This window comes from Chiloscyllium punctatum, chromosome 9 (assembly GCF_047496795.1).
Source record: "Chiloscyllium punctatum isolate Juve2018m chromosome 9, sChiPun1.3, whole genome shotgun sequence".
NCBI classification, from domain to species: Eukaryota; Metazoa; Chordata; class Chondrichthyes; order Orectolobiformes; family Hemiscylliidae; genus Chiloscyllium; species Chiloscyllium punctatum.
Window position 1 is genome coordinate 101,089,091 of NC_092747.1, and position 27,263 is coordinate 101,116,353.

The 27,263-nt window shown below is 42.1% G+C and overlaps 1 protein-coding gene across 3 annotated transcripts in view; it reads right to left on the reverse strand.

Moving 5' to 3' along the window:
• pibf1 (progesterone immunomodulatory binding factor 1) overlaps positions 1-27,263 on the reverse strand; it is a 155,058-nt gene that overhangs the window by 43,593 nt on the left and 84,202 nt on the right. For all 3 annotated transcript variants that reach the window (XM_072577979.1, XM_072577978.1, XM_072577980.1), the window contains exon 13: positions 11,536-11,626. In XM_072577979.1, the coding sequence (XP_072434080.1) occupies positions 11,536-11,626 (91 nt within the window). The remainder of the gene's footprint in view (positions 1-11,535; positions 11,627-27,263) is intronic.

Sequence of the window (27,263 nt, forward strand, 5' to 3'; positions counted from 1 at the left end):
GAATTCCATAACTAAAACAAAAAATGCAGGAGAAACGTAGCAGGTCTGGCAGCATTTATGGAGAAAGAATCAGAATTAATGTTTCAAGTGCAGTATGATTCTTCTTCAGAATAGTTCTTATACTGCTACTTATCACGTTCAGCCTATAGAAATCAAAGCTACTTAATATACTGTGTGAAGCCTCGGTGATCTATTCTCCTTAACACCTCTTCTTTGCACTTGTCAAGTTGATTTCCAAAGTTGCTTTAGGAAGGTTCAACACCACTTTTAAGAAGTGCATTACAACATTCATTTGCAATGCACTGACCTGAACATTTTCAAATTTCACAAAAAAATCCACAACTGAAACATCAATCTGTCTTCACTTTTTACAGATGAAATCAATTTATCCAACGTTAAAAAAATTCTGTTGAATATTATATTCAAATGAATATTCACAGTGATGAAATTTCTGCTCAGTGAACCATATCAAACCACACAGATCATTTTGTCAATATGTCAATTGCTGAATGGCAAACTTTGTAAGTGTATAATGTAAAGAAACATGTCTTTACAAATATAATAGCATTTCCAACAATTAAAAATAGCTATTCTGATTAACTGGAAATCAAATCCCACACCTCATTCAGTAATGCTAATCTTACTATTGAAAGTAAATCAGAATAAAATAAATCATTAATTTATGGCCACACATTGGAAAATCTGCCACTAAATACAGCATGTAAAGGCAACAATTTAAATGGCATACTATTGACAATACAGAAGGTTACGTTTAGTTTAGCGTTTCATTTGTACTTTGCTTAAAAGACAGGAAAAGACCTGCTCAAGAACAAATCCATATTTTGCAAGGTTATAAATATTCACCAAATTATCTTACATGGAGTAATACATTAACTTTATTTCAATAACTACAGAAATGCACACACTTAGAACTGATTTCTGAAAAGCAAAAGTAATCTGAACAAAGTTTCTAATATGGGTAAAGAACTTTCAAAATTACCCTTGCATTTCTCTTTGTGGAAATTAATTCAGAAAAAGAATGTATTTACTCATTTAGTACATAATACTTATACCACACTTTAAGTGTAGGTGCCATTTTCTGAACTTATATTCTGCAAGATGTAGTCATTTAAAGTACTGCATGCAAAGGGAGCAGTCAGCGGAATGATTATTTCATATGTCTTTTCCTCCAACAAAATTGCTTTTCATTAGTCTTATGCTTGATTTTTTAGAAAATAAATGCATGAAATCAAAAAACATTTTGCAGTGGAGGATGAAAGATTAACAACCATTGTCTTCGTCACACAGAAGTGGCATGATGACATACTTTGTGCCTCTATAATGTATGTCTGCAAATGCAAAAGTATATGAGCATCATCTTTTCATGCTGCTTGTGTCCTTCTAATAAGAGTCAGCATTTTGGTTAACATAGTTGCTATCATTTTCTAACAATATCGATGTGCTAATCCTGAAATCCTAATTTTATAAAATAATTTGTCACCATGCTAAACGGGACAGACTTTGTACAAATCTCGTACCTCAAGATTGAACATCCATGAGTCACTGTGGGCCAATAGCAGCAACAGAATCATAATCAAACAAAACATACAGCCTCATGGCCGTGCAGTATCCCCTACTCCACCATTACTGTTAAACCAAGAGACCAACCCTGGTTCAATGAAGAGTGCAGGAGGACAGGCCAAGAGCAGCACTAAGCATACTTAAAATGAAGTGTCAACCTGGTGAAGCTAGAAACAGGACTACATGCATGCCAAATAGCACAAGCAGCAAGTGATGGACAGAACTAAATGCTTCCACAACCAACAGATCACATCTAAACTCTGCAGTCCTACCACAACCATGGCAGTGGACAACCAAACAAATCACTGGAGGTGGAGGCTCCACAAATATCACCATCCTCAATGACAGGAGAGCCTAGCACATCAGTAGAAAAGATAAAGTTGCAAATGCTTCAGCTATCTTTGTACAAATCTCATACCTCAAGATTGAACACCCATGAGTCACTGTGGGCCATCAGCAGCAACAGAGTCATACTCAAACAAATTTGGCAGCATGGTGGCACAGTCACAGTGGTTAGCATTGCTGCCTCACAGCGCCAGAGACCCGGGTTCAATTCCCGCCTCAGGCGACTGACTGTGTGGAGTTTGCACATTCTCCCCGTGTCTGCGTGGGTTTCCACCGGGTGCTCCGGTTTCCTCCCACAGTCCAAAGATGTGCAGGCCAGGTGAATTGGCCATGCTAAATTGCCCATAGTGTTAGGTAAGGGGTAAATGTAGATGTAGGGGTATGGGTGGGTTACGCTTCGGCGGGGCGGTGTGGACTTGTTGGGCCGAAGGGCCTGTTTCCACACTGTAAGTAATCTAATCTAATCTAATCTAAATTACCCGTAGTGTTAGGTGTAGGGGTAAATGTAGGGGAATGGGTCTGGGTGGGTGCGCTTCAGCGGGTTGGTGTGGACTTGTTGGGCCAAAGGGCCCGTTGCTACACTGTAAGTAATCTAATCTAATCTAATCTTTAGCCAGTAGTGGTACCTGAATAGGAAAAAGTGAGGACTGCAAATGCTGGAAATCAGAGTCTAGATTAGAGTGGTGTTGGAAAAGCGCAACAGGTCAGGCAGCATCTGAGGAGCAGGAAAATCGATGTTTCGGGCAAAAGCCCTTAATCAGGACTGAATGCAGGGAGCCTCCAGGGTTGAGAGATAAATGGGAGGAGGGTGGAGCTGGGGAGAAGATAGCAAAGAGTACAATGGGTATATGGGGGTGGGGATGAAGGTGGTAGGTCAGAAAGGAGGGTGGAACGGATAGGTGGGAAGGAAGACTGGCAGGTAGGACAGGTCATGAGGATGGTGCTGAGCTGGAAGGTTGGAACTGGGGTAAGGTGGGGGAGGGGAAAAGAGGGAACTGGTGAAGTCCACATTGATGCCCTGGGGTTGAAGTGTTGTGAGGCGAAAGATGAGGTGTTCTTCCTCCAGGTATCAGGTGGTGAGGGACTGGTGGTGGTGGAGGTCCAGGACCTGCATATCCTCGGCAGAGTGGGAGGGGGAGTTGAAATGTTGGGCCACGGGGCGGTGGGGTTGATTGGTGCGGGTGTCCCAGTGATGTTCCCTAAAGCGCTCTGCGAGAAGGCATCCAGTCTCCCCAATGTACAGGAGACTACATCGGGAGCAACGGACACAATAAATGACATTGGTGGATATGCAGGTGAGACTTTGATGGATGTGGAAGGCTCCTTTGGGGCCTTGGATGGAGGTGAGGGGGAAGGTGTGAGTGCAGGTTTTGCAATTTCGGCGGTGGCAGGGGAAGGTGTCAGGAGGGAAGGGTGGGTTGTTGGGGGGAGCGTGGACCTGACCAAGTAGTCATGGAGGGAACAATCTTTGCGGAAAGCGGAAAGGAGTGGGGATGGAAATATATCCCTGGTGATGGGGTCCATTTAGAGGTGGCGGAAATGTCGGTGGATGATGCGGTTTACGCGAAGGTTGGTAGGGTGGAAGGTCAGGACAGGGGGGTTCTGTCCTTTTATGATTGGAGGGGTGAGGTTTGAGGGTGGAGGTGCGGGATGTGGACGAGATGCGTTGGAGGGCACCTTCAACCACGTGGGAAGGGAAATTGTGGTCTTTAAAGAAGGAGGGAGGCCACGTGGTGTGTTCTGTGGTGGAATTGGTCCTCCTGGGAGCAGATACGGCAGAGGCGGAGAAATTGGGAATATGGGATAGCATTTTTGCAGGATGTAAGTTGGGAAGAGGTGTAATTTAGGTAGCTGTGGGAGTCGGTGGGTTTGTAAAAGATGTCAGTGTCAAGTTAGTCATCATTGATGGAGCTGGAGAGATCCAGAAAGGGGAGGGAGGTGTCAGAGATGGTCCAGGTGAATTTAAGGTCAGGGTGGAATGTGTTGGTGAAGTTGATGAATTGCTCAACCTCCTTGCGGGAGTACGAGGTGGTGCCGATGCAGCCATCAATGTAGCGGAGGAAGAGGTGGGGAGTGGTGCCGGTGTAACTACGGAAGATGGACTGTTCTACGTAGCCAACAAAGAGACAGGCATAGCTGGGGCCCATATGGCTGCCCATGGCTACCCCTTTGGTCTGGAGGAAGTGGGAGGATTCGAAGGAGATATTGTTAAGGGTGAGGACCAATTCAGCCAAACGAATTAGTGTGTCAGTGGAAGGGTACTGTTGGGAGAGGAAGAAACGGAGGGCTTGGAGGCCCTGGTCATGGCAGATGGATATCTAGAGGGATTGGATGTCGATGGTGAAGAGGAGGTGTTGGGGGCTGGAAAACCAGAAGTCTTGGAGGAGGTGGAAGGCGTGGGTGGTGTCTCAAATGTATGCAGGGAGTTCCTGGACTAGGGGGATAGGACAATATTGAGGTAGGTGGAGATGAGGTCGGGAGTGTAGGAGAAGGCTGAGACAATGGGTCGGCCGGGGTGGTCAGGCTTGTGGATCTTGGGAAGAATCGGGCGGTGCAGGATTCCTGGATTACGAGGTTGGAAGCTGTGGGTGGGAGATCGCCTGATGCGATGAGGTTGAGTATGGTCTGGGAGATGATGGTTTGAAGAGGGGCTAATGCCCAAAACGTCGATTCTCCTGCTCCTTTGACGCTGCCTGACCTGCTGCGCTTTTCCAGCAACACATTTTTCAGCTCTGATGGGGGTTGAGGTCATGGTCGAGGGGGCAGTAGGAGGTGGTGTCTTTGAATTGGCATCTGGCTTTAGCGGTGTAGAAGTCAGTCTGCCAAACTACCACTGCATCCCCTTTATCCGCTGGTTTGATGGTGAAGTTGGGATTGGAGCAGAGGGAGTGTAGGCTGCGTGTTGTGAGGGTGAGAGGTTGGGAGTAGACAGGTTGAGACAGTTAATGTCTCAGTGGCAGTTGGAAATGAAGAGATTGAGGGCGGGTAATAGGCCTGCACAGCGTGTCCAGTTGGATGGAGCCTTAATGATCCATTTAGCCTCCTTCAGAATTCTCCAGGATCACAGCTGCCAGTCTTCAGCCAATTCGATTCAAGAATGCGAAATCAAGAAATGGTTGGAAGCACTGGATATGGCAATGGTTATGGGTCCTAACAGCATTCTGACAATATTACTGGAGCCTGGCCACACCCCTAGCTAAACTATTCCAGTACAATTTCAACACTGGCATCTACCTGACCATCCGAAAAATTGTCCAGCTACATCCTGTACACAAAAAACCAGATGAATCCAACCCAGTCAACTACTGTACCATCAGTCAACTCTTGAACATCAAAAAAGTGATGGAAGTTGTTACTGACAGTGTTATCAAGGAGCACCTGATCACTGACACTCAGTTTGGATTCTGACAGGACCACTCAGCTCCTGACCATCGTTGATATCAAGGTTGCATCTTTATGCGTCATCAAGGAGCCCCCACAAAACTGAGGTTAATGGGAATCAGTGGGGAAAATCTCTGACAGCTGTAATAATTCCAGGCACAAAAGAAGATAATTGTGGCTGGTAAGTGTCAGCATCTCAGCTACAGGACATCTCTGCAGGAATTCCTCAGGGTAGTGCCCTGGGTACAGCCATCTTCAGCTGCTTCATCAATGATCATCCCTCCATCATCAAAGGGTTCGAAATGGAGATGTTTGCTGATGATTGCACAATACTCAGCACAATGCCCAACAACTGAAGTATGAAAGTAATCCATGCCTGAATGCAAGAAGATCTGGACAATATTCAGGCCTGGGTTAAAAAGTGGCACAAAATCACTCAGATATACAGCATGGAAACAGATGTGTTCGGTCCAACCCATCCATGTCGACCATAATTCTAACATAAACTGGCCCCAACTGTGTGCACTTGGTCCATATCCCTCCAAACATTTGTTATTCAAGTACTTATCCAAATGTCTTGTAAACTCTACAACTGTACCTGCATCAACCACATGCTCTGGAAGTTCATTCTACACATGAACCACTATGTATAAAAAATAAATTGCCCCTCATTTCTTATTTTAAAAATTTGCACACATAACTGCCAGGCAATGACCATTTCCAATAAGAGATAATCTAATGACTTCATTACCATTATTGAATCTCCCACTATCAACATCCTGGAGGTTACCATTAACTTGAAAGTTAACTGGTCTAGCCATATAAATATAATGGCTACAAGAGCAGGTCAGGGGCTAAGAATCCTGCAGCAGGTAACTGACTTCTTGACTCCCAAAGTGGGTCCGCCATCTACAAGGTAGAGGTCAGGAGAGTAACTGAGTACTCTCCACTTGCTTGGATGGGTGCAGCTCCAACATTCTAGAAACGTGACACCATCTAGACCAGAGCTGTTTGCTTGACTGGCATTACATTCATTCAGTCACTCAACCATCGATACTCAGCAGCAGCAGTGTGCACTCTTTACAAGATGCACAGGAGAAATTCGCAGAAGATCTTTAGATAGTACCTTCCAAACCCACAACCATCTAGAAGGGAAAGGGCAGCCAATACATGGGAACACCACCACCTGCACATTGCCTTCTAAGCCACTCACCACCCTGTTTTGGAAATGTATCACCATTACTCCACTATCTCTGGGTCAAAATCCTGGAATTTTCTCCCGAACGGCGTTGTGTGTCAACCTGCAGCACATGGACTGCAACAGCTCAAAACCACCTTCTTAAGGGCACCTATGGCAATCAATGCAACCCAGCCAGCGACACCCATGCCCCTAAAGTGAATATATAACCAGAGACAGAAACAGAAATTGCTGGAAAAGCTCAGCAGGTCCAGCAGCATCTGTAGAGAGAAATAGGTAGTTTACCAAAAGAATACTCCAGCGTTAAGAAAACAGTAAAGTTAGTAAATTAAAGGATTGGAAATAGATAAAATGCATACCTTGCCAGCATTTTCTATTAAATTCAAATTCTCCAACTTGAAAGACCTTTTCAGTAGGAGAATTTGTGTCATCAGGAATGATTATATCGCAATTAAATGCAATGAAATACAAGCCTAGAAATAGAAACAAAAGTAACATAAATAGAGAGAGAAATTTTATCCAAGATTAGCAGCCTGATCATTGCCAGTTGACTTTGAGACAATGGGGACAAACACAGAGGTGAGGATGCAAGGATTGCATGCATGTTGAGCAGCTGAAGATGTGACAGTATTTATAGGAATAAATCGCTGGAATAACTAAGGGTGAAAGTAAAGAGATGCCAATCTCATTGTCATCAACAGCTTGGGAGAGTTTGTTTGCACGTGTAGTGGACAGCAATGTCATCTTCAAAGCTCAGTTCCTCCCCCCAGCAAATGCAACTCAAACACAAGTTGAAGTTACTGATGATTTATTCTCCGCCAACAGAAAGGAAAGAAAGGAAAGAGACAGCATGAGAAAGTACGTTTGCAAGTGTGTGCTAAGAGGAAAGAAGCAGTAAATCAAAAAACAAATGCAGAAGTATATGGTGATACAATCATTCACATAAAGACATCAGAAACACAGAAAGCCTGACCCCATAATCTCTTACATCACAAAACTAAGAGAATTTTTTGAATATGGAATAATATTCAAAGGCCTGTCATCCTATTGGTTGGGTGGGAAAAGTGTTCACATTTGAAAAAGCATGGCAATTCTCTGACACATTCCACCAATAGCAGGATGATCTTATCAACAATAACAATGCAAAATGGAGGTAGTAGTTCACAGCAAAGAGAATTTAAAGATGGCTGATGTTGATAAATGACTACTGTTCAAGAGTCATCATTTCTGCATAAATTGCAATAATTTCCTCCTTATCACAGCTGCTCCTACATATAGAAGCACCGGTTTGTATGACTGTGACTGTCAATTAAAAGTAATCTTCTGGTTTTATATCAGATCAGGCTAAGGCCTGGATACGTTCTTTTGAAACGTGAGCAATTTTTGATTGCACACCAAGATTGCTTGTCAAGCCAAGATTCTTACCCAAATCTTTCCCAGTTTTCAATTTTGTATTTATTGCTTTTAAAATAAATATCAGCTTTATTAAATTAACTGGTACTAAAGTACTCAAATCCTCCAACCAAAACTCAACTTTAGGGTTGGTTATGTGTTAATAAATTTAGATTCACCTTACTTCACAATCTTGTTTTACAAAAGATTGTAAAAACTATTAAGACCAGTAGTTATTGCCAATAATATTAAATACGGATTGGACATTTATTAACTTAAAAATCCTTCCTTGTAAAAGCTAATGCACAACACCAGCATAAAATAACTTTAAAATGAACAGATGCTATAAAAGCACACAGCAGCATCTTTTTGCTATTCCTCTGTTCTCTTAATGGCAACAAACTAATGATTAAAATTGAATGCACGTTTATCACTTTAATTCAAAAAGTGGTCAAATCTAGTGAAGTTTCAAGTCTAGATTCATCTCAAATGATCTACTAGTTTTGCATTTAGTCCGACTGAAGATTTCTAGTGCTTGTACTATCTGTATTTCACAAACATTTTAAAAAATGTATTGATCTTATCCGCTGGAGCAGAACTGAAGGCTAAGAAAGGAATCTCAGAAATGTTTGGGAAGGACTAATTAGGTAATAAAGACCTACTCTGTTAAAACATTTACTATGTCCATTGTGGTCTTAAAAAATCTTGTTCAAAGCAACTGATTGCATAATAAAAACATGGAAAAAGGCTATAAAACAGTGTCTGCAATCTAATATTGATAGATACCTATTTTAGAAATGGACATGCTACGCAAGTTTAAATTGCTGACTTCTACTAATTTTAAGAGGCACTTCATTCAAACATTTGTCTCCAAAATGCTGGTGCAAGCCATTCAGCTGTGTCAACCAATAGAAAGTCTCAACAAAGAAATGAAATCAACAGACCACCTGGTATCGACTAAGGCACCGGAACAACTAATACACCCGTCTGCCTTGCAAAGTCCTCATTACTAACATCTCGGGGCTAATGCCAACATTAGGAGCATTGTCTCACAGACTGGTGAAGCATAGCCTGACATGGTTACACTTTTGGAATCATAGCTTGTACACATCATCCTAGACAATACCACTATCATCCCCAAGTACAACCTATCTCACCAATGGATAGATATAACAGAATTGGCAAAACAATGGTATACAGTTGTGGGGGAAGCTGCCCTAAGACTCATCAAACTGATTCTTGGGACACTATGAAGTCTCATTAGGTTAGATATGTGCAATGGAAATCTCTTGCTGATTATTGTATGGGTCATCATCAACAGCAGCCAAATTGCACTCCAACATGGCCTGATATGCCCTCATTCAACCATCATCAATCCAAGAACTGAACTTATACTTCTTGGTTCAGTGAATAGTGCAGGAGAGCATGCCAGGAACAGGCATACCTAAAAATGAGGTGTCAGCCTGATGAAGCTACAAAAACTCTGCAGTCCTGCCTCATAACTGGACGAATGGCGGTGATCAATTAAACAACTGAGTGGAGCAGGAGGCTCCAAAAACATCCCATCCTTCGTAATGGGGGATCCCAACAAATCAGAGCAAATTCAAGGCTAAACATTCGCAACAATATTCAGCTTGCGGTGCCGAGTGGATGAGCCATCACAGCCTCCTCTGGAGGTCCCCTGCATCACACATGCCAGCATTTAGCCAATTTGATTCACTTCATGTCATATCAAGAAACAGTTGGAGGTACTAGATACTGCAAAGATTATTGATTCCTGATAACTTTTCAGCAATAACACAGAAGACAACGTATTCTCCAGAACCTAGCATGCCTCTAGCCAAGCTGTTTCAATACAGCTACAACACTGGCAACTACACAGCAATATGGAAAATTACCCAGTTATGTCCTGCACACAAGACAGAATTAAGTCTAACAAGAGCATTTACTGCCCCAAAAGTCTGCTTCACCAATGCTATCAAGCAACACATACTCAGCAATGACTTGCACATCGATGCTAAGGTTGGGTTCTGCCAAGGCCACACAGTTCCTGATCTCATTCCAACCTAATTCAAACATGGAAAAAACAGCTGCGATGAGGTAAGAATTACTGTTTTTAACATCAAGGCCGCATTTGACTGAGTGTGGCATCAAGGTGTCTGAGTGAAGTTGGAGTCAATAGGAATCAGGAGGAAAGCTCTCTGCTCTTTAATCATACCTGGTACAAAGAAATATCATTTTCATTGTTCAAGACCAAACATCTCTGCTCCAGGAGTTCCTCAGGGGAGTGTACTAGGCTCAGCCATCTTCAGATTCTTTCTTCAATGACCTTTCTTCCATCACAGAGTCAGAAATGGGGATGTTTGTTGATGATTGCACAATGTTCAGCACCATCTGGAAATCCTCAGACAATCAATGTGTTCATATGCAGCAAGACATAGACAACACATAGTACTGGGCTGACAAATGGCAAGTAACATTCATGCCACACATGTGCTAAGCAATAACCACCTCCAATAAGATAGAATCTAACTATTGAGTGTTGACATTCAATGGCATTACCAACATCCTGGGTTATCAGTGACAAGATCCTGGACTGGACTAGCCATTTGGATATTCTGACTATAAGAGCAGGTCAGAGGCTAGAAATCTTAAAGTGAGTAACGTACCTCCCGACTCAGCTTGCCCACTATCTGCCAGGCACAAGTCAGGAATGTGATGGAATACTTCTCACTTGCGTAACAACACTCCAACAACACTCAAGAGGCTTGACAGTACCCAGGACAAAGCAGCCTGCTTGTTTGGCACTGCATGCTCAAATATCAATTTCTATTATCACTCATGCTCAGGAGAGCAGTGTCTACCAACTGTTAAGATATACTGTAGAAATTCACCAAGGCTTCTTTGCCAGCACCTTAATGACTACTACCATCTAGGAGGTCATGGGCAGCAAATATCTGAAAACACCACCAAGTCCCTATCCAAGCCACCAACCATCCTAACTTGGAAATATATCATCATTCTTTCAGTGTTGCTGTGACAAAATCCTGAACTCCCCCCCACCCCCCCACCAAGTGGCATTGTGGGTGCACCTAAATCACATGGACTGCAGCAGTTCAAAAAGGCAGCTCACCACTACCTTCTCAAGGACAACTAGGGAAGGAATAAACGCCAGACCAGCTATACCCACATTCCATGAATGAATTTTTAAAAAGTCAAGTGGGGTTTACAATACCATTGGGTTTACTGCACGCAGATACAGTCCAATATGTTTGGATTGACTGAGTATGTCCTACTTAAGTGTTCATCACAGTAGAGCTGATTAAAACTGAGTTGTGTTGAAAACATGGGCCACATGTGAGATTATGCTGTGGTACACCATCCCTCTGTTACCCAGTTATCAAGATTTAAATGTAACTAATTGTGCAACTTTACAGGATGATTTATGCATTCAGTCTTAAGGTTAAAGATATATTTTAAAACAGTAATTGTCTTGGAAAATTCAGCATACATGACAAAAGACAGCAATATTTGCTTCAAAAATCTCTAAAAAAAACGAACTCTACTGATGTTTTCTAATTCATATACTATCGTTCAAATGGAAAACGAACAAAGGAAGATTCATGTTGATTTCTCACCTCTGCTGAAGGCGTCGTTTTGCAGTTGTAGGAACATTAGCACCATAGCCATAAGAGAAAAGAACCCGTTCTGCATCATCCTCATTTTCCACTGTGGAAAAGCAATGAAATTAAGTTACATATAAACTGCCCTACTTTCAAGAATCAAAATATGCCTGATTAATCAGTTGACTAAAGAGGTCAGCTTGAAAAATTAGTCATGTAAATGGCCTTTTGGATCATTCAATATGCTTTTAGTTATCATTAAATTCCTGTTCTGAATTAAATGTGGAAAACTATTATACCCCTTATTATTAATTGGCGTTTTAAGTTTTGGAAATCTCTTATGATCTCCTACATTAATTTTTGAAATACAGAATTTGTGGGCATTAAAATCTGAAGGTATACAATGGTACACAGTATAAATGGACAGTATTGTGTGAAAGTGATTCATAAACCAGATAGTTATGAGAAATGTAATAAGATAATCATTCTCACATTTAATGAACTAGGTGCACAAGATCTATTTCATTAATTCAAACAAGAGGTATGAATAATCCTTTTCGGCTTGGAGACTAGCTCGCCATCTAGTAAGATCATGGCTGACTTGACTGTAATGGAAAATCTACATTCCCATCTACCCATGATAATTTTTCACCCCCTTTCAGATCAAGAATCTACCTACCACTGCCTTAAAAATATTCAAAGACTTTGCTCCCATTTCAGAAAGAGAGCTCTTTAGACCCATGATCCCCGGAAGAAAAAATTCTCCTCATCCCTGTCCTAAATGGTTGACACTTATTTTTAAACAGTGACCCCTACTTCAACATGCTACCTGAAGAGGAAACATCATCTCTTACACATATCCTGTCAAGGCACCTCAGGATTGTTTATGTTTCATTCAACTTGCATCTTATTCCTCTAAATACCAGCAGACACAGGCCTAGCCTTTCCTCCTGAGTCAACTTGCCTCTTCCAGCTATTAGTTTAGTAAAACCTTTCTGACCTGATTCCAATGAAGTCACATTCATTTTTAAATAAAATAACCAAGCTGTACTCCAGATGTGGTCTCACCAGCCATGTACATAACTGAAACACAAGGTGCTTCCTTGTGCATTCAACTCCCCTTGCTTTAATTCATGATATTCCACAAGCTTTCCTAATTACTTGCTGGACCTGCATATTAACCCTTTGCAATTCAGGCACCCAGGTCCCTCTGCATTGCAGAAGTCTGCAATCTTTTATCATTTAGATGATATGCTTATTTTTTATTCTTCCTGTTAAACTGGACAATTTCACATTTTCCCACATTATGCAGGTATGCCCCGCTTTTCAAACGTATGCTTTATGCAATTTTGCTTTAATGAAAGATCTACATTAGTACCTGTTTTTGCAAATCTGAAGAGGATTTTTGCTTTTACGAAAAACGGCAAGACTTTTTCCTGTATAAATCATGCACTTCGCTTTACGCCATTTTCAGCTTACAGAAGGTTTCCTGGGAACGCTCTACTTTCGGACAGCGGGAACTACCTATTCATCCATTTGCCAGAAGTGAAGAAGAGTCACTGGACTTGAAACGTTAACTCTGCTTTCTTCCCACAGGTGTGCCAGACCTGAGTTTTGCCAGCAATTTCTGTTTTGTTTCAGATCTCAAGCATCTGAAGTTCTTTGTTTTATTTCAGTACTTGTACTTGTTCTCCTTCATTCACACCATGTCATTTTCTCAAAGAACTCCAATAGATTATTTAAACAATGATTTTGTTTTCATAAAGTGAGGTTCATACTGTCTGATTACCTTGAACTGATATAACTGCCCTGCCATAACAACAGCTTCGACCATTTTCCCTACAGTTGGTGTTAAGTTAATTGGACTCGAGTTCCCTGCACCTTTTCTCTTGTTTATTGAATATGGAGTTACATTTTCCATCTTCCAATCTAATGGGACCTTCCCTGAATCTAGAGTCCTGGAAAATTAAAATCATGCGTCAACTATTATCAATAGTCATTTCTGTTAAGAATCTAGTATGAAGTCTATCAGACCCAGGTACCTGTCAGCCTGAAGTTTCAACAATTGAATCTCTGGCAATTGTGATTTTCCTGAGTTCTGCCCTACCTTCTATTTCCTGATTTATAGCTGCTTCTCAAATGTAATGTTTACCTATCTGTTGACGCTAATGCAAAATTCATCTGTTAACCCTTCAGTTGTTTTAGTTTTTTTTAGATTAGATTAGATTTTTTTTAGATTACATTACAGTGTGGAAACAGGCCCTTCGGCCCAACAAGTCCACACCGACCAGCTGAAGCGTAACCCACCCATACCCCTACATTTACCCCTTACCTAACACTACAGGCAATTTAGCATGGCCAATTCACCTGACCTGCACATCTTTGGACTGTGGGAGGAAACCGGAGGAAACCCACGCAGACACGGGGAGAACGTGCAAACTCCACACAGTCAATCGCCTGAGGTGGGAAATTGAACCCAGGTCTCCTGCACTGTGAGGCAGCAGTGCTAACCACTGTGCCACCCATTATATTTCATTATTAATTCTCTACACTCACTTTCTAAAGGCTAATGCTCACTATGTTAGCTCTTTCCTTTAATAGTTATAGGAACTCCCATTGTCTTTTCATATATCTGACTAGTTTTCTCCTATACTGTAATATTTCTCTCCTTAAGAAATTTTCAGTCATTCTTTGGCATTTTTATACTTTGCTGATCTCATCAGATGATATGTCTGCAAAATTATTTGCACTTTAAGGTTCATACTATACTTAACATTATTACTTATCCATGAATGGTGGATTCATCCCTCAGTATCTAGATTAGAGTGGTGCTGGAAAAGCACAGCAGGCCAGGCAACATCCGAGGAGAAGGAAAATTGATGTTTCAGGCAAAAGCCCTTCATAACTACCAGTTTTTAACTGCACCAAACTTTTTGAAACCCATCAAAGCTGCAATTGATGCTGGCAATGTAGGAGTTGGAGCTGTACTGCTACATGAAGATAGGGATGGAATTGAATGGCCAGTTGGTTACTTTTCAAAGGAAGTCAACAGCCAACAGAGAAAAATACTCCACTGTCAAAAAGGAATTATTGAGTTTGGCACTGGCCTTTAAACATTTTAATGTTTATGTGTTGAACAATATGTCGGAGACAGTTGTATACACAGATCACAATCCTCTTACATTCTTGGAATGATTTAAAGACCAGAATATGAGAATATTTCATTGGACTCTTATGCTACAGACTTTTAATTTACAAATCATACATGTTGTGGGTCATAAGAATGTGATAGCAGAGGCGCTATCACAGTTTTAATCACAGATATGTTCAATACACAGATATGTCCAATTCACATATGTTATATGCATTTACACATTTCATTGTAAAGGGTTAAGAATTAGAAAAAAAGCCATCTTTTCATTATGATGCTTCATTTTTTTAAAGGGGGAAGTACTATGAAGGTGAAGATGTGTACTGTACCTTTAAGGGAGAGTGAAGGCTGTTTTGCTTACAAGCACCTGTCATGTGACTGACTAGCAGTCTCAGAGTGTATTGGAAAATTGAAAATCTGTAACATTTGGCTGTGAAACAAAAACCTAACTTTTGGTTGCTATGTTTTTGCAGCAGTTTGAATTTAACCAATCAGTTTAAATTATGTTCCAGGATATTAAAACCCAATCAAATTTGAACTTTACTGTTTTGACAACATGGAACCAAAGAGACAATCTGATGTTTGGGGTATAAAGAAGCTGGCATTTTGAGATATAGCCAGAGAGAGCAACCAACTGCCATCATTTGAGTATGTGCTCACAAAACACTCTCTACCAAAGGTACCTTTCTGATATGAAACTTCTTTGCAGCGAAAGATCAAAGACAGCTCAGAGAGATCTACAGCCAGAGGGGGGTGTACACTAGAGATGACATCTACTGTAGGGTTTTGAAGGGTGGCATGGTGGCTCAGTTGTTGGCACTGCTGCCTCACGGTCCCAGGTTTGGTTCCGGCCTTGGGCGGCTGTCTGTGTGGAGTTTGTGCGTTCTCCCCGTGTCTGCGTGGGTTTCCTCCCACAGTCCGGGGATGTGCAGGTCGGGTGAGCTGGCTATGCTGGATTGCTCTTGGTGTTGGGTGCATTAGTCAGGGGTGAATGAGACTGGGTGGGTACTCTGCGGGGGGTCGGTGTGGATTTGTTGGGCCGGGGGGACTGTTTCCACACTGTAGGAAATCTAATCTAATTTTAATCGGGGCATTTATGGGAACAGTATATTGTTGTAGAGTTGGAGGCAGATAGCAAGCAGTTTGGAGGCGTAGATTCGTAAATAGTTGCTATTTGATGTTCACTTTTAAAGTTAAAGAATAATTTGATACTTTTTTCTTTAAACAGTGGAATTTGGGAGTTCTCTGTCACTGATACTTTAACAGATCATGAGGCGAGGTAAGGTTTTCTGGGTGTTTGGTTTAATTAGCAGAAGGTTTCACTGCCGTGTCATAACAGAACTGCAGGAGCAGACGGCTGTCCCAGTCTGTGGGGGGATTGAGGGCGGCTTGGTTAGGGCAGAGAGGGTGGGGCTCGCGGTCTTCCACTTGCTGTGCTTGCTGGGTTTTGACAATATGGAGTTCTTTATAGTGTGAGCGGGTTCGCATCATGGGGGGGTTCTGGCGCTGCGGAGAGTGAGCGGGACGCTGGGGGCGGTTAGTGTCTTCGTTCTGTCGGTGGGGGGTGTGTCTGTGTCTGGGTCTGGTGGCGGCTGCCCCTTTGTACAGAATCACGCCTGTGGTTATCTGCTCCACAGGGTGGGTTGGCCTTGAAGCTGGGAAATGGGTGGAGATGTACTATGTTTGCCGGATTGGCGCCAGGATCCTGGGTGGTAGGCGGTGGTGCAGTATAGGGGGAGGGGCGCGGGGGCTGCTGGGAGTGACTTCACTCCTTTATTTCTGTCAGTGATTTGGGAATAACGAACTTCATCTGTGCTGAAAGGAGAACTATTTGTCCAGACTATGCATCATTCACCCAATCATACAACTTGGAAGAAATGCTAATGTTAAGGGAACAACATCTTACCCATGAGAAGAGATTGCCCTTGATTGGCAATTTGGCTTGGATTGGTGCAGACATTGAAGATGTATTAGTGAAGCGATGAATGATATTGAACTGACAAGCTATGTTTGATTTTAAACCAGATAGTCAAAGCATTATCATGGGAAAAGAACCTGAGAATTGCTATCACATTTTATTTTTGAGTTGAAGCCAACGCAGTGTGTCCACGTTCCTTATGTTCGCAAAGAACAACATCCTGGGCATTATTGCTCCTGATTTTCTAGTTGGAAATATCCTCTCCCAAATATAATGCTTCCTGCTGGAGTGGCAATGTGCATGAGGTTGGCCCTCCTCAGAAAATCCAGCCCTTGATATCAAGCACCTGATACTCATGAGGGTACCATACTGTGAACTGAACTCAAAATACCAAATTGGTTTACAAAGAGAAAAAAAATCTGAACGCACTCAGAATTATTTAGCAATTGCTCTTCAAATTGTGAGACCGCATTTAATATTGGACATTGTATTTTCAGCTTTGCGTAATTCTCATCATACTAGCATGGAAACTCATACTTCACATTACTTGTATGTGTGTGATAAATAGAATGTCTTTTTGGCTTGATAGCAGCGATCTGTCAACAGCGGGCATCACTTGTGTTACTGCAGTATTGTGGCAGCATGAAACAGCTGCCTTCACTTAGTGCTCTCTCCTGTGAAAAAAATGTACCACCTAAACCCACTTCATTAAACATTTGGCTGATGCCTTATCAATTCAAAGAACTATCACTGCAAAGAGCTCAGTAATTTGTTATGATTCCAGTCAATGGTAATACCGAACAAGATGCAAATAGAGTCATAGAGATATGCAACATGGAAACAGACCCTTCGGTTCAACCCGTCCATGCCGACCAGATATCCCAACCCAATATAGTCCCACCTGCTAGCACCCGGCCCATATCCCTCCAAACCCTTCCTATTCATCTACCCATCCAAATGCCTCTTAAATGTTGCAATTGTACCAGCCTCCACCACTTCCTCTGGCAGCTCATTCCATACAAGTACCAGCCTCTGTGTGAAAAGGTTGCCCCTTAGGTCTCTTTTATATCTTTCCCCTCTCATCCTAAACCCATGTCCTCTAGTTCTGGACTCTCTGACCCCAGGGAAAAGACTTTGCCTACTCCAATGGTCATTATTCTTTGGAATTCTTTTTTACAGCGAGCAGAGAAGGCTTGGGTCACTGAAGGCTATATTGTTAGACCAAGGGCTTTTTATGGAAAGGAAGGAGTAATGATCACAATCAGATTAGCCATGAAAGTATTCAATAGTGGAGCAGACTTAATGGGACAAATGGCCTAATTTTGCTCCAATTCTTTGCAACCTCCAAATGCGTTGATTCTCTCTAAGGAATGATAAATTGAGCATTGTCATTTGTCACATGAGCACCCTACATTACAAGGGCACTTGTGTTACAGTGTTAGTGTCCCAACCTTGAAGCTAGGGGACCTACATTCAAGTCACAGCTATTCTTCTAGTGTTTTGGAAGATCTTTAAACAAGTTGAACATAAACAGAATCCTATGTTGTATCCTGTTCACAGAATTCTTTCAACCAGTTTCCTTAAGAGACCACAGTAAAAGTTCAACATTTACTTAGGTGCTCAGCCTGTAATTTCAATTATTCCACAGAAATAACTCCAAATTATTTCAGGCCTAACGATTCAGCATGTCCTTTGTTCAAAATGTACCATCTCTTCAATAAAAAATTAACACTATTTATGATTACATACAGTCTGCAGGTTACAAATTAATTTATTTCTTTTGAAAGCCTTGTTCAATGAGTTGCTAAAAGTAAATGAGCAAATGTTAGTTCTTGCAAAAATCAGAAAGCTCATTAGATTCAGAGAGATTGGATAAACTTGGATTATTTTCACGAGAGTCTGGTAGTGGGGGGCATCCTGTTAAAAATTATGAGAGGTAGGAATAGGGTATAATGTTGGAATCTTTTTTCCCCAAGGTGGAAATGTTAAATCTAAGGGGGTTGGTTTGAAGTGAGGGGGAATGTTTAAAGGTGGTGTACAAGTGTTTTGTACAGAGAGGGGAAGCTGCCTGGAACGCACTGCCAGGGAAGGTGTTTTATGGACTAGGCCAGACCACTCAAAACCTTCTTCAGCAGGCTGCTCAGACCATAGCTTTGCAATTTGTTTCGGTAAGTGTGCAGTGACAATTACCCAGATTAAGTTAGCTGGGTTGACCACTACATTTTAAAACAGACAAAAAAATTATTCACAAAATTACGCAATGAAACACAAACAACAGAATAAAGAACCCCGACAGAACTCAGTCTATCCAAATTAGACATAATTATGCTGTTCCGAATATGCACAACTGTCGCAATATAAATGGAACAATGCTTCCAGGTTGACGCTGAAGGGCAGAAAGAGAAAGAGTTTCCACACAGCTCCCTGTTGAACTTCCCAGTTCAAGATTGAACTAAAACTGCTCAGCTCGGCTAGAGAGCTGACCACTTCCCTTTCATTACACAAGTCACTTCTAACGCATGATCACTTTGGCACAAAGTCTCATCTGTTTACATATCAACAAAAAGCCTCTCAAAATCCTTTTCAGTTCTGTACCAAACCAGACTGATCAGAGCCCGGTCTGGTTCATTGGTCCTCTGATAAGATCAAGGACAGAGTCTCCTTGGCCCAAGGAACAGCTTTTAGAGAAAAAAGGACTAGATGGCTTCATTTTTAACCCTTCAAAACCCTGGTTACTAGCGTAAACACACATATACAGTATCCTAACTGTAAACATGCATACATGCACAACCACATGCAACCACAACCAGACGCTGCTGTGCACCCACCACTGAACACCTCCGTATCTCACTCGAGTCTCGATAGCGCGTGTTCATGGCCTGCCACCTGTACAATTGTCAAATTGAATTGCTGCAACAACAAGCTCCATCTAAACAGGCTGGCATTTTTGTCCTTCAATTTCTCCACAAATGTCAATGGGTCATAATCATTGTATATGATTGTCTCAGATGCATTGCGGGTAATATAAACACTGAAATGTTGTAATGCCAACACCAAGCTTAAAGTCTCTTTCTCCACTGTTGAATATTGCTCTTGATGAATGTTCAATTTCCTGGAAAAATACCCTTTGGATCTTTCTATTCCCTCATCATCCTCCTGCAGGAGCACTGCACTGACACCCACATCACTGGCATCAATAGCCACCTTGAAAGGCTTTGTGTGATCCAGTGTGGCTAATACTGGGGCAATGGTTAACATCGTTTTAGGCTGTCTAATGCCTTTTGACTGAGCACTGTCCACTGAAACTTCTTGCCCTTTTTTAACAATTCGTTGAGTGGAGCAGCCACACGGCTAAAATTCGGCACAAATGTTTGGTAAAATCCACGCAACCCCAGGAACCGTAGCACTGTGTTTTTTTTTGTCAACTGTGTGGGAAATTCCCCAATTACTTTCATTTTCACATCTCATGGGGGCCATTTGTCCATATCCAATAACATGGTCCAGGAAGGTGTCTTGGGCTTTGGCAAATTCACTTTTAGCTAGGTTTACCATTAAGCCTGCCTTCCGAAGTTGTTCAAACAAGTACAATAAATGCTGTAAATGTTCCTTCCATGAGTGACTAAAAATCACCAGGTCATCAATGTACCCCACGCAGTTGGGTAATCCAGCAATGACCTTATTAGTCAGTCTCTGAAATGTGACTGGAGTATTTCTCATACCAAATGGCATGACTTTGAACTGATATAGTCCATTTGACGTTTTGAAAGCTGAAATCGCCTTTGCTCTTTCTGACGGAGGAACCTCTGAGCAAGTCCAACTTAGAAATGTAAGTTGCTTATCCCACTTTTTCAACATAGTCCTCCAACTGTGGAATTGGATAGGCATCAGACTTTGTAATGGCATTGATTTTGCGATAGTCCACACATAACCATTGAGTACCATCTTGCTTTGGCACCATGACTATGGGTGAGGTCCAGTCACTGTAACTCACTTTGATTATGTCATATCTCCTCCTGAACCTGTGCCAATCTTAGAGCATTATGCCTATAAGAATGTTGCTTAATCGGACCAGTATCTCCTAAACCCACATCATGCATTATTAGGTTAGTACTTCCCAGTTTATTTCCACATATCTCCCCACGTGATAGTAATGACTCTTTCAGGTCATTTTGATTTTCTTGTGGCAGGTAACTCAATAATTTATCCCAATTTTTGCGAAATTCCTCATTGTCCAATTTGATTTGAGGAATGTCCAATTCAGAATCCTCTGAACTTGGCTCTTCCTTCTGTGCTATAATCATGAACACCTTCTCCTCTTGCTTTCCTTCCCGATCAAAATACCTTTTGAGCATATTCACATCACACACTCTGTGAGATTTCTTCCTGTCTGGAGTCCTTATCAAGTAGTTCACCTCACTTAATTTCTACTCAATTTGATAAGGTCCACTAAACTTTGCTGTTAAAGGCTGACCTGTCACTGGAAGGTCAGCCTGTCACTGTCACTGCGAATTTGGTTTCTTATCTTCTTCCTGTTACATTGTATGCTGTGATACTTTTCAATGCTGTCTAGCCAATTCTCCAGCTCGATTTAATCATTCTCTAAAATTTGACAAATACTCCAAATGGGTGATCTCTGAATTCTGACTTACTAATTTTTCCTGAATCAATTTTAATGGTCCTCTTACTTCATGCCCCAAAACTAATTCAAACGGACTGAATTTGGTCGATTCATTCAGTGCGTCTCTGATCTCAAAAAGTACAAATGGAATTCCCTTATCCCAAACATCTGGATAATCCTGACCATAAGGTCTCAACATGGTCTTTAGTGTTTGATGCCATCCTTCTAGCGCTCCCTGTGATTCCGGATGGTACACGGTAGATTTGGATTGCTTTATTCCCATGTTATCCATAACCAGCTTGAATAGTTTGGATGTGAAGTTTGATCCTTGATCTGACTGGATCTCTACTGGCAGTCCCTAAAGTAAAAAACATTAAGTAATTCTCCTACAACCCTTTTAGCTGTGATGTTGCACCATAGGATTGCCTCTGGAAATCTAGTCAACAAATCCATTATTGTTAATAAATACTTATTCCCACTTTTTGTTTGCGGTAGGGGAACTATGCAATCCTGAAGAAGGGCTTCTGCCCGAAACGTCGATTCTCCTGTTTTTTAGATGTTGCCTGACCTGCTGCGCTTTTCCAGCAACACATTTTCAGAACTATGCAATCAATCAAGATCCTCGTGACAGGTTCCTCAAATGTTGGAATAGGTATTAAAGGAACAGGTTTTATTACTGCCTGTGGTTTTCCGATTAGCTGACATGTATGAAATATCTGGCAAAATTCATATGTGTGTAGTCCAGGTCAGTAAAAATGGCTTTGTATTTTAATCTGTGCTTTCCTCACCCCTAAATGACCTCCAAGTAGTAGCTCAGGTGCCATTTGCAACACCTCCTTTCTATACCCTACTGCTGAAACAATTTGATGAATCTATGCCCATTCCTCATTTGCTTGACTGTGTGATGGTCTCCATTTCCTCATTAAGACATCATCTGTTAAGTAATAACACACAGGAAGGCATTCACTCTCCTTCTCTGTGTATGCCTTTTGATATAACTATTTTAAGTTCTCATCTTTCAGTTGTAATTCAATCAGCTTAGCAGAGCTAGAGATATCAGCATATTTAGCTATTTGCTGCTCCTCTGTTCCACTTACCTGATTGAAGAAAGTTTCAGATATCACTATGTCAGCTTCCTTATCTGTGCCTTTTGAACTCTCCTGCTTCGACTTTTGCCTCTGTGATCTTGTGATCACGCAATCAGGGAAAATTCTTTGATAAATATTCTTCATGTCTTCAGTTGCCTGCATCTCCACTGGCTTCTCAACTAGAGTGGGCAGCACACCTACCGGTGAATCAGCTTTATCATTTGCCAATTGTATTCCTGAAGCTGAGAGTTTGTCCAGTACTCCTCCCACAAATTCTCCACTCTCCTCTGGACTCTCTCGCCTCACTTTACATAACTGAGCACTTTTTGTCTCACTATGAATTCTCATTACCTCTGCCTTTTCTTTCAGGAGACTCCTGGTCAATGTGAATAAACTTTACCCTTGCATGTATATTTTTGAAGCAGATCTGGTACTTCCTCGTTAATCGACCTCTGATCATCTTGTACACTCTGAGGCAGTTGTCTAACTTCTCTTTTGCTTTTTGCTACTAGTCTAACAAAACTTCCAGGTTTGTCTGAGTTTCCTACATCTGGCTTTCTCCTAGCCGACCAACACTGTGTTTTGTGTGGCCCACGTCATTAGAATGAAAACACCAGAGCTTTTTAAATGTCTTTGTCGCCCTCAAGGGTTTCTTTTTTACCCTGTGGTAAATTATCCTGATGATCTTCACTGAGATCTACCTTTCCCTTTCCACGTAAGGATTTCTCTCTTGCCCCATTTTCGAGCTCTCAGCGACTGAAATTGATTCTGGAAGCCAATCCATGTTTTATGGACCAGCTCATAGCCATCAGCCCCTTCAGCTGCTAACCTTGCTGTTTTAACTCTCTGCTCTTCCACATGAGGTCACACGACTTCAGGCAGTGAATTTTTGAATTCTTCCAAAATAATTACATCTTTAAGGGCAGTATAGTTTTTCTCGATTTTTAATGCTCTTATCCACCTATCGAAATTATTCTGTTGGATCCTTTCAAACCCAAGATAGGTTTGACCTGGATCTCTCCTTAGATTCCTGAAACGTTGTCTATTGGCTCCTGGTACAAGCTCATATGCACTTAAAATGGCTTTTTTCACCTCCTCATACTCCCCAGATGCCTCCTCTGATAGTGATGTGAATACCTCACTAACCTTACCTACAAGTTTAGTTTAAGACCATAAGACCATAAGACATAGGAGTGGAAGTAAGGCCATTCGGCCCATCGAGTCCACTCCGCCATTCAATCATGGCTGATGCGCATTTCAGCTCCACTTACTAGCGTTCTCCCCGTAGCCCTTAATTCCTCTAGATCAACATTGGATCAACATTGCCTCTGGCCGTTGCATTTGTTTAGCCTCCTTTTCAAATGAGATGAAAAAGGCTTCCACATCCTTCTCAGCAAACTTAGACAATGCTTGAACAGACTTAAACAGATTCTCACTCGGCTTCTGACTACCAGGGGCTTGCTCATCCTCACTCTCTTCCTCACTAAGCCTACCCTCAGCCTTTATCTCCAGCCTTTTATGCTGACATTCCTTTTTAAGTGTCAGTTTTTGACATTCAAAAGCTGCCCCTTTTTCTTATTCTTCTGCTTTTAATCATAACTCAAACTGTTTCACTTCTATTGCCCTTTCCTTATCTCTCGCCTCTAACACAAGCTGCTTCATTTGCAATTGAATTCTTGCCATCTCTGTAGATTCTGATGGTTTCTCCAGCAAGTTTAAATGCTGAGCTATTGCTGTAATTATCTCTCATTTCCCCCACAGAAGCAGACAGTTTCAATTCCAGCTTCTCTGCTAATTGTTGCAACTTGATCTTATTAAATTTTTTGCAAAACATCCACAGTCACTGCATCCACATCCAGAAACCTTTTAGTGACTGAAAGAGCCATTCCTATCCCAAGCTTTGTCTACCCACCCAGCACCCGAAATACAAACACTAACACCGACCACGCATTGTTTACAGTCCTGCAAAGAGCCCCCAAGTCTGTTATGGGCTCAGCTAGACCACTCAAAACCTTCTTAAACAGGCTGCTCAGACCATAACTTTGCAATTTGTTTTGGTACGTGTACAGTGACAATTACCCAGATTAAGTTAGCTGGGTTGACCACTACATTTTAAAACAGACAAAAATGTATTCACAAAATTGTGCAATGAAACACAAAGAACAGAGTAGAGACTCCCTACAGAACTCAGCCTATCCAACGAGACTTAATTATGCTGTTCCAAATATACACAACAGTCCCAATAAGCAAACTCTCTTTAAAACCCAGAATAAATGGAACACATACTTCCAGATTGAAGCTGAAGGGCAGGAAAGAGAGACACCGTTTTCATACAGCTCCCTGTTGAACTTCCAAACAGTTCAAGGCTGAACTAAAACTGCTCAGCTGAGCAAGTGAGCTGACCACTCCCTTTTCTTAATACAGGTCACTTCTAAAACATGACCACTTTGGCCTGAAGTCTCATCCATTTACACAAAATCAAAAGACCTCTCAAAATCCTTTTCATCTCTGTACCAAACCAGACTGATCGGAGCCCAGCCCGGTTTATTGCCCTTCTAAAAAGAAATCAAGGACAGAGTCTCCTTGAGCCAAGGAACAGCTTTTAGAAAATAAGAGGCTAGCTTTGTGACAGAAGCAAATATGACAGCAATGTTTAAGACAGACACATGAGCAGGCAGGGAATATAGAGATATGGACTGCATGTAGGCAAGTGGGATTAGGTTAGATTGGCATCATGGTCAGCATAGACATGATCGGCCAATGGACGTGTTCCGATGCTGCACTGCTCTGTGTTCTTTTTTCTTAAAATCAGTGAAACTAAAGCTTAGATTTAAAGTGAAACAGTGAATGCAGAAACTCAGAAGAAAAGCAACAGAGCAGTGATACTCAGCAGCTCAGGCAGTATCCCTCTGAGGCATACAGGGTTAATGGGACAGAACATCTGGGATCAGGAATCTCACATCGATTTATTTTACATGAAAGAAGGAACTTCCATATATCTGAAAGGTGTTTCCTCTCTGGACTTTCTCAGACATGTGGAGAATGTTGTTATTGAGATCTATCAGAAGAAGGCAGACGATGACACCAGTACTGCTGGGCGAATGGTGGAAAGCTCTGACACATAGTTCTCCTATCAGCACCTCTCAAACTCCGTATTACCAAAGGACAGTCTGAAGTGGGGGGGTGGGGTCACTCCCAGCAGACTCTGTGCCCTCCCCTTGTATTGTATCGTGGTCTGCCGTTCGGGGTCCTGGTGCTAGTCTGGTGGACATGGTGTATTTTTGTTTGTTTCCCAGCTTTGAGGTTGATTCACTTTGTGGAACAGATACGCGTGGTTCTGTGCGGAGGGGCGGCTGTGGCCGGGCTCGGACGCAGACGCATCTCCCGCTGGCGGGGTGGGGATACTGATTGTTCTCGGTGTCCTGCTCACTCTCTGCAGCCCCAAGAGTGCTCTCAACATGCGGATTTGCTTGCATTGTGGGGAGTTCTGTGTTGTCAAACCTCGGCAAGTGCAGCGTGGCCGACTGTGGGTGCCACCTCCTCTGTTCTGTTTGGGCCGCGCTGAATGCCCATGCAGGTTGGGACAGTTGTGTTCTCCTGTAGTTCTGTCAGTCAGTGGGTGAGTGTCTGGTTGGTGGGTATAGTCACTAATCCAGTATTTGGTTTCCAGCAGCTGCAGTTATTGTTTTTATCTGGTTGGTGGGGACAGGGAATACCTGAGTCTGGCCTGGACTGAGTAAGTTGCTCTTTAGTTTAAACTCTGCAAAGGCAGGAATAGACTGGATGTTGGATGGTTCTTTTTGCAGAGAGTCATGAACCTCTGGGTTACATTGTTAGCTGGTGCACTGGCTACTGACTGTCCACCTCCAACAAGGAGCTGATTGGATGATGTTTATCAACTGAGTGCAACAACATGACAAGTCACCGTGCAAAGACCAAAAAACAGGCGAGAAATGCCAGCCATTCAGCCCATCGAGTCTGCTTGCTATTCAATGAGATCATGGCTGATTTAATAATCCTCAACTCTACAACCCTATCTTTTACACTTCACCCTCGATTCCTTTAATGATTAAAACTCTAATTCAGCCTCAAACATTCTCAATAGCTCTCTGCTATAAAATAAATTCCACAGATATACTTCCCACCAAGAGAAGAGATCTTCCTATCATTACTATATTACCGGGTGACCCCTTACTCTCAAGTTGTACCCTCTGGCCATTGCCTCTTCCACAGGAGGAAACTAAATTTCCACGACTACCTTGTCAAGCCCTCTAAGATACTAGTGTCTTTCAATAACATTAAACTAAACTCCAATTAGTGCAGTCCCAAACTACTCAACGGGATTTGTGAGGGGTAGGTCTTGCCTTACAAGTCTTATTGAATTCTTTGAGGAGGTGACCAAGCATGTGGATGAGGGTAGAGCAGTGGATGTAGTGTACATGGATTTTAGTAAGGCATTTGATAAGGTTCCCCATGGTAGGCTCATGCAGAAAGTCAGGAGGCATGGGAGAGAGGGAAATTTGGCCAGTTCGATAGAAAACTGGCTAACCGGTCAAAGTCAGAGAGTGGTGGTAGATGGTAAATATTCAGCCTGGAGCCCAGTTACAAGTGGAGTTCTGCTGGGATCAGTTCTGGGTCCTCTGCTGTTTGTAATTTTTATTAATGACTTGGAAGAAGGAGTCGAAGGGTGGGTCAGTAAATTTGCAGATGATATGAAGATTGGTGGAGTTGTGGATAGTGAGGAGGGCTGTTGTCGGCTGCAAAGAGACTTAGATATGATGCAGAGCTGGGCTGAGGAGTGTCAGATGGAGTTCAACCCTGTCAAGTGTGAGGTTGTCCATTTTGGAAGGACAAATAAGAATGCGGAATACAGGGTTAATGGTAGGGTTCTTAGTAAGGTGGAGGAGCAGAGGGATCTTGGGGTCTATGTTCATAGATCTTTGAAAGTTGCCACTTTCAGGTGGATAG